The 9393-nt window shown below is 34.7% G+C and overlaps 1 protein-coding gene across 1 annotated transcript in view; it reads right to left on the minus strand.

Annotated features, from left to right (window-relative positions):
- Window positions 1–2387: 2387 nt before the first annotated feature.
- LOC106879303 (rab9 effector protein with kelch motifs) overlaps window positions 2388–9393 on the minus strand; it is a 17756-nt gene continuing 10750 nt past the window's right edge. Inside the window, exon 4 of the mRNA XM_014928807.2 lies at window positions 2388–8659. Coding sequence (XP_014784293.1) covers window positions 8535–8659 — 125 coding nt within the window. The 3' untranslated portion in view covers window positions 2388–8534. The remainder of the gene's footprint in view (window positions 8660–9393) is intronic.

Raw genomic sequence — 9393 nt, forward strand, 5'->3', positions numbered from 1 at the left:
ATTTTTTTTCACAATTAGTAGAATCTAATTATATTACCGTTAACAAGCTTCCAGGAGCATACATATTTTGATTTGGTAGTTTTAGAAACGTGTGGTGCAAATGAAATTGTATATGCCTTGAGCAAAAAGGAAAAAGCTAGTAAAAAACGTAATTAATATTTAAAAATCTATTAGTTACTGGGACTTACAAAATCAGTGTAGGAGCGAATAATCACTACCAGTGTGATAAACGAAGTTCTATCGTTACCTCTGTGTAAATGTCCATGTGACATTCTTTGTAATTTTTAAATTTCTATATCAGATACTTGTTCTGAATATCTCTCTAGAAACATCGAATTTTTCGGAGCAGAAAATTATAAATGGTTTTCAACTAAATTGTATAATTTACTTTAAGAAGATAGGGGCGTGGTTTTAGAGAATCTGGCTGCTATTTCTAGCACGACGAGTGACTACTGCATTAATAAAGTATTACGTAATTGTAATAATGTTCTTATGGTGTTTTGTATTAGTTTGGCTACTATGGATGATTTTTTTTATTTTACAGTATACTACAGCCGTCTTCTTTGGTACAAATAATTTGTTTGTTTAACCTGAGGTCAGTTCTCCTTCAGCAGAATATGATTAAAAGCATTCTTGTCGTGACCATCGCATCTTCAGATACATTTCTTTTTAAACGTGGTAAAATGGTATACCTCTGACTTCGTCACCCAAAGTGTCCTTCCTTGGTACTCGTGTACCAAGGTCCCTGTAAGAATCAGGGAGAGATAATTAAAACTGTCAGAAGTGGATGAGAAATTTAGAAATTTGTGAAGACTACTCTTGAAAAAAAGAGATGTCACATCTAGCTGTCATTAAAACGAAGCTGTTGCTTATTATTTATTATTTTAGTTATTTCATTATAAATCTCAACTTTATTATAAAGTAAATTTCCACAACATAATATTTGTAATATTGTAACAACTTAAGTGAAAATGTTATATGGTTATTGTAGGGATCTAGCTTGACCCTGCCTGAGATTTGAAACCAAATCCACCCGCTTGTTGCTTGTCAAAACGAGCGGGAAATCCCCTCCACACCAGATAATGGATGAGGAAACACTCGACCCCCTACGATCTGTGCTGGTCAAGGAAAGGTCAGTCCTTTGTTTAGGGTTTGAACTACATTACTGACCATAATCTATATAACAGAGAGAATTTCCGATCTCTTCCTCTTTTGTGTCAGTCAGACCAAGGAGCAACACTTTTCTGTCAGCCATGACCAAGAGCAGCACTTTCCTCGGCCACAAGAAAGATGATGCCACCTCTATCCTTTCTAGTCAGCACCGTGCATTCCTTACTCTTTCACTCTCTACTGACAGACAACCTTTTTCTACACTACTAACCATTGAGCCAACCTTGTCACTATCACTAGAAGAGCTACTGTCTCTTTAACTACCTGTTGGGCAAACAAATAAACACATGTAAATAATATTTCTTCCTTCTTGGTCTTGATTTTTTGATGTTTACTGGTTACTTCAACGCGAGAACCTTGAAGTGTTACATCTACATGCTACATTCAGTAGTGGGCTACATCATATCGACCTGATATCATATCTTTTATCCAGCCCGCTACAGTTATAAATTGAGAAGTAAATGGAGATCAAAAGAATAACATGCGTTTAGTTTCACGCATCATTCAAATGTCTGTTAAAACAATTATGATGGATTCCTGTCAACAGCACATAAACTCTTAAATATTGGTAAAGATAGCATTGGTTCCAATGATTTAGAGATGTCACATTGTATTGGTTGTTAATTAATGAATTTCAAATTGGCAACCTTAACAGTATGGTCTAATAGGGTATGCAAGCAACTGATTTAAATGGCATTAATTGCAAAATCTGGTCAAATTATCTTACATTTGATATCAGTAGCCCTTGAACTGAATAAATTACATTTATTGAACTATCGTGTGAAATGAATAATTAAACATTAAGAATCTGTGTAGCCTGAAGATGTATCAGGCCAAGATGAAATGTATGAAGATGGCACAAGTATCACTGGAACTCATTAGGAACTGATCCTAGCAAGGTGTAGAAGGAGCCAGGCAAGTCAACCCACAGTTTATGGAACCTCCTGTCACAAGTCCCAGAACGCTGTTGGGTAAAGTAACCTCAAAATATCAAGGAGGAAAAGTGATGACAGACTGATAAAGATGGTGACTACATCTTTGAAGCAACAACCAAAGATGATGTGAATCAATTCCTCCAGGCAATGACTACTGTTATCATTAGTCTTGCAGTGGAATGGTCTGGACCAGAAGTGTAGAAAAAAGGTAAACATCTCTATGTTATGAGTAAGAGAGGTGGATGAAAAAAACAGCACAAGTTGAAAAACAAAAAAGTCAAATTATTTCCAAAACATTTTTTATTATTCAATAAAGCATAACAACAACAATGATAATAATAATAATAATAATAATAATAATGGTTTCTTACGTGGGCACAAAACCTAACATATTGAAGGGAAGGAACAGTCAATTAAATCGACCCCAAAATTTGATTGGTACTTTATTTTATCAATCCTGGAAGGATAAAAAGCTACATCAACTTTGGTGTGATTTGAACCCAGAATGTAAAGGGATGTAAAATAATGCAAAGTATTTTGTACAATACTCTAACAATTCTCCCATCACCACCTTAATATTGGATTCACATTTTGGCACAAGGCCAGCAATTTCAGGGGAGGGGTAAGTCAATTACATCGACCCCAGTACTCAACTGGTACTTGTTTTATCGACCCCCAAAAGGATGAAAGGTAAAGTCAACCCCAGCGGAATTTGAACTCAGAACGTAAAGGTGGATGAAATGCTTTTAAAGAATTGCGTCCAACATGTTAACGATTCTGCCAGCTTACCACCTTCGTCACCACCATAATGTTGATAATTGTTTGTAAGGTACAAAGGGAGGGAGGGAGGGAGTTAATTGATTACACTGACACCACTAACTGGTACTTTATTTTTCAACCCAAGAAGGATGAAAAGGTAAAATTGGTTTCAGTGGGATTTGAACTCAGAATGTAAAGAGCCATAACTAAATACCACAAGCCATTTTTGTTCAACTCTGTGACAATTCTGCTTTTACCACCTTAATAATCCTTTCTACTATAGGCACAAGGCCTGAAATTTTGGGAGGAAGGGGGTTGGTCAGTTCCATTGACCCCAGTGCTCAACTGGTACTTATTTTATCGACCCTGAAAGGATGAAAGGCAAAGTCAACCTTGGTGACATTTGAACTCAGAACGTAAAGAGTCAAAAGAAATGCTGCTAAGCATTTTGTCCATTGCCCTAACGATGCTGATGCTGCCAGCTCGCTGCCTTACATGATAATAATAATAATAATAATAATAATAATGATATATGATGATAGGAATGTATGATAAAAGTCTAAAAAATTATTCCAAAGACTTTAGCAAAAGAATTAAAATTAAAAAAAATTTATAGAAAAATGTTTACTGCTGCAATGATATTTACAGACATATTTTAAAATACTTGTTTACATTTATTTATTTATTTATTCTCTTTGTAAAAATTAAAATTAGGATCAAAACTGGGAGAAACAGGTTCAAATGACACCAGAAATTTGTAGGAATTAATGCATGTCACATATTTTCCTTTTTTTTTTTTTTTTCTTTTTGATTTTCTGCCAGTATAGGGTTTCCATACCGAATGTTAAGGGTCATTGCTAGAAAACATGAGAATCTCCCTCGCCTATCTATCAAGGGGTCAGTCGTTGTCTTCTGTTTAACTCTGTCTGATAGAGTTAGGGGGAGAACACTGGGGTGGGAAAGGAAGGTAGGAAGTAAGGAAAGAAGGAAGGAAAGGAGGTGCTTTTTGACTATTCTTTGTCTTGACATCATCTTGTGCCCTAATTGTTTTTGTTGATGATGTTAGACCTCAAGTCAACTCTGACTGAGCAAATTTATAATCAAAAACGTTCCAGCTTCACTGTCCTGATTTGAGGGAAATTTTGCTGCTATTTCTAGTAGGTCAAGCAACTCTGCAGAGGTTCCCTCATTGGCTTAAATGGCCCAGAGTTTTAATAAAAGGCTATTAGCTAGAACCTTTGTGGTTCCCAATCAAGGTAAGGAAGTGAATAATTCTTAATCCTATTCAATGGAAGAAATTTGAACAATATTAATAACAGGTTCTAATTAAGATACGAGGGCCAGAAATACTGAAAGGAATTATGTCCAAAGCACTAATGATTCTAACAATCAATCGTTCTTTAATAACATTTAAAAAAATTTAGGTACAGAGCCAGTAATTCAGAAGGGAGAGACATCATCAACACAAGTACTTGACTGGTATATTATTAAATTGATCCAGGATTGATGAAAGTAAAGTTGACCTTAATAGAATTTGAACTCAGACTGTAATCAGCCATTGTATTTACTAATAATAGAAGTTAGAGGGGCTAATGTAAATCTTTAAAGACAAGAAAATGCTCACACACACATACACACAAAAATAGAATTCAAGCTAGTTGAGCTCCAAAGTTTGCTGCCACAAGTTTGACAAGACATGTCTAAATGTAAAATACAAAGTGTAAGAAATATTAGCAAAACTATTTACAGTTATAATTTTTATACAATTATACATTTACAGAGAAATTGTAAAGAATTAAATATATGTGTGTGTGAGTGAGAGGGAGAAAGAGAGAGACAGACAGAGACAGGGTGTATGTGCTTGTGTACGTGTATATATAGACATGTATATATTCATATGTAGATATATGTATATGTTAGTGTGTACACATAGACACACACAAATATATATGAACCAAGTATATCCATTAAAGCTTTAACAATACATTTTGATATATTACAATGTGACTTTCCATTCAGTGTCTAAAATGAGATTTCTATAAATGGAAATTCACAAACTGGATTGGTTTACACAAAATTTGCTTTCTGTAAGTGATTGGCATGAGGCCACTCATGTGTAGGGAGAGGAGATATTAGTCAATTTGAATTGTCTCCAATTCTTATCTTTTGTGTTCATTCTTTTTTTTTTCCCTCAATATATTTCTTGTTGACCTCTCAAGGATGAAAGGCAGAGTCAACTCTGTCAGGATTTGAAGCCAGATGTAAAGAAGAAGTAAAATTAAACACTAAGACATTTAGTTCTAGATTTCTGTCTTTTCATTACCATTAGTAATAACAATTTCTAACATTGGCACAAAACCAGAAAAATTTAGGGTGGAGGTGTAATGTGCAGACGATAATGTCTTGTGTTTAACTTTTATCTAACCGGGAAAAGGATGAAAGGTAAAGTTGCCCATAGGAGGGTTCTTATTACTACTTCTACTACTACTACTACTATTACAATAATGAATTCTGTTCTAGGCACAAGGCTAGCAACCTTGAGAGGAAGGATAGTTCATACTTACACCCCAGCACTTGACTGGTTCTCTATTTTATCTGCCCTTGAGGAAAGAAAGGATTTGAACACATAACTATAGAGCTGTAACTAAATATAACTAGGCATCTTTTCTGATATTCTACCAATTTTGCAAAGTCATAATTTTTAATATAGTCAAATAAATCAACTCCAGCCTACATTGGTATTTATTTCCTCAACCACCAAACAATAAAATATTTAATGTCTATATTATATTATATGATAATAATTTCTATCATTGACAAAGTCCAAAAATTAGCCATATAATCAATAAAATCGACACCTGGCATTTATCTTATCTGACCCCAGAGAGATGAAATAATTCAAGGTATTATGGGATATAACTAAATACTGCAGGGAATTTTGTCTGTTGCTCAAACAGGTCTTCCAATGGAATAATATTGAGTTAACTTTGTTGCAAGATCTAGCAATGTGAGGGGAGACATTATAGGCAGTTGATTTAAACCCAGTATATAGCTAACTGGTGCTTATTATGTTGACTACTAACTTTTATTGGTTAACGCTAGCCTAATTGGAACAAAGGGGAGATGAAAGCCAAAACTGACTGAATAAGATTTGAACTCAGAATGTAAAAAGAAAACATAACCAAGGGAGATAACTAAAGTATTTTGTCCAACGCTCAAACAATCCTACCTGTAACGAAGATAAACTCTGTTTTACAGGATGATCTTAAAAATATACAGTTTTATTACTGTTGTTATAAAAGTAGAATCAGTAGACTGTCAGAAAATGCCTTGCGGTTATTTGGTTGTTGTTTTTTAATGTTCTGACTTCATATACTGTGAAGGATAACTTTGTCTTTTGTTCTTGCAGACTCAATAAAATACATCCCAGAATCTTCCTATGTTTAATGAGACTATAAATTTTCACTGGGGAATTTTCTCTCCCAGATGCAGGCTCAGGCAAGGTTTCTTTGTTGTAGAAAGACCAGCAGTTGTCCATACATGCAAGTCTCCCTTTCTCTACACCACTGATATTGTCTATGGGAAAGGTAAAGGTAAAGAGCAAATAATACAGTTTGGTCAATACGCCATTGTTGAAGGTGTGTGTTACTGTCAGAAGGCAAAAAAAACTCACACAACAAGGTATCTTGCCTAGCACTCTAACAATTCCACTAACTCCCCACTCTTGATGGCGCTTCATTATCAACAGTATAATGATGAAAAACAAAATTGACCACAGTGGGGTTTGAACTCAGAATATAGAGAGGTGGAACAAATAGCACAAAGCAGTCTATCTGACATTCAAACCACTCTACCAATTTGTCAACCCTATTAGATAAAATAAAATACCAGTTAAGTACTAAACTCAGTTCAAATTATCACATCTTCCACAACAAAACCTTTATAGCTTTGTGCCTATGTTAGAATCATTATTATTATTACTATCAGTACTTTTCAACAGTTTCATGCGAGATTCTACTGCATTACTAGGTGCATCTCTTTGTTTCATATGCATGTGCAGCTTTGTCTTTTTGAAGTAAGGAACTGTGTTTGTACAGTGCATTTTATTTTGTTGTGGGGATTGTTTGTTGTTTCAAGTGTCGCTTTCTTGTTATATCTGTTTGTTGTGTAGAATAAATATGTACAATGTGTGTTCCAATATTTTGTTACATAACAGCTGTATTTTGTATATGTTGTGAGAGATACTGTGTTTTAGTGTTGAATGGTCATTATGCAAAGTATGTGCTGTGCAGGTTGTGTTGTTTCATTGGGTGACAACTGTGTAAAATATGAGTGGCATGATTTTCTGCTGAAGATGTTAGGGATGTTCACAGTACAGGGTGTTGACCGTGTAGAGTGTGTTTTGAATATATTATTACAGTACATGATGTTATTATTACTAAAAGTGCTTGAATGCATAATTAAATAGATAAAAAAAAAACACAGATATGTTATAATTGTATGAGATAGGTGGGAGGCAAGATTAAGTGAGAGAGGATATGTTTGTGATGTTAGATTAACTGGAATTATAATGGTCAGTTGAATAGGAGAGGAGCAAGTGAGCGGGTGAATGATGAGTATTATGTGATGGTAGTTGTGGTGTGGTGTGGTGGTGTAGTGGTGGCTGTAAGATGGGATTATCCCCATTTAATTTAATTGATCTCTTGGTGAAAGCTAAGATGTCTGAGAATTTGGTGAGAAGGGAACTAAAAGTAGTCAGAAATAACGAGAAATTAAATAGTCAATTAATGAATTAACAGTTGTAGATCTGTTGAGAAATTATTGTATATTAATAATAGATCAACAGATGTGAATTTGTTAATCAACAGTAGTAGATTAATAAATCAAAAGATGCTGAGTGGTTGAGCAACTGTTTGGGGTTATTAGATTAACAAATTTGTATTTATTGAGCAACTGTTGTGATTTAAGATATGAATGGATGTGAATTTGTTGATCCACATTAGATTAGCAGAGAGTTGCAGAAAGAAAGGAAAGTCTATAAGGACAAAGCCAACAGGGAAGTCTTCAGGCAAAGTTTGGGTTAAAAGGGAGGTTTTAAGACTAAGGGGTGGTCAATATTGATGTACTAAGGCTAATACTTAGTAAATAAGGAGATGTTAAAACTAATATGGTAGTAAAAGGGACTGTTACGTAATGTTGAAAGAGAAATAACAAAAAACATATACACACAGACATGTTCAAACATGCAGCCACATGTATACATAACACTTTCAAGTAAAAAATATATTAAAGAAACAATAAGGGAAGGTAAAAAAGATTGATTTAAAATAAATGTATTTGTGGAATTTAGGGGTTTGTATTGGTGGGATTTTAGGGGACTGCACTGTAGGATCTACATTGGTGAAGTTGAGTGGTTGCATTTATTTGTGGAAATTTAGGATACTGTTTGGTTAAAGATTGGAAGTATATAGGAAGAGAGTTAAAAAAACTCTATTAATAGGATTTAAGGGGCTGTATTAGTGTAACATAAGAGATTGCACTAGTAAAGATAAGAGTTTGAAAAGAGAAGTCAAGAAAGAATAAAAGTTGAAATTTTAAAAGAGAAATTTTGATCAATTGAGGCATGAGAATAAAATACTAAAAAAGGAAAAAAAGAAACTGTATAAGAGTTCAAGAAAGAAAGATGACAAGGGTGTCGTTAAAGATTCCACCTTCTGTATCCATACCGCCATGGATGAGACAAACTGTGTATGTCTCCCTCGAACTGCACTCCACGTTTTCTACAGATTCACACCCTACAATAAAAGACAGAAAAGAAAACTCAGAGAGGAAGGCATTTTATGAATGTCAATCATTATATAGTCAAATAAGTAGGAGATATTCTAAAATATAGAAGTGCATTAGCACCACAAATTCTCAACATACACTATGTTGAGCATATATATATATATATATATATATATATACACATACATATATATACACGCCACACACACACATAAACACATATATATATTATATATATATATATATGTAAATTTAATTAGAGGATATGTTAATCTCGTGAAGGGATGGTTGTATCCAAGGAAATACTGAGAAAAACCAAAGCATTGAGTTCTACCCAGATCAGATGGTGAACACACAGAACAACCGTTGGCTTAACATGTTCCGAAAGTGATAAAAATCAAATATTCAGTCAGCATCATAATGTTTGGAGTGATCACTAATGATGGCAACATTATGCCTCCATTCATCTTCCCACATGGCCTTAGATTCAACACAAAGGCCTACATCAAGTGCCTGGAGGAGGTAGAGCTGCTCTGGGTCAAGAGGGAGGCTGCTGAAAGACCCTGTGTCTGGCAACATGACTCAGCACCATGCCACACATGCAGCAGAACCCAATCATGGCTGTCAGACAATTTCTGCAGCCACATCACCCGCTAACATCTGGTCACCTAACTCCCCAGACTGCAACCCCCTTGATTATTATGTGTGGGTTGCAGTTGAGCGAAAGTCCAACAAAACTCCT

The sequence above is a fragment of the Octopus bimaculoides genome, chromosome 21, assembly GCF_001194135.2.
Source record: "Octopus bimaculoides isolate UCB-OBI-ISO-001 chromosome 21, ASM119413v2, whole genome shotgun sequence".
Taxonomy (NCBI): Eukaryota; Metazoa; Mollusca; class Cephalopoda; order Octopoda; family Octopodidae; genus Octopus; species Octopus bimaculoides.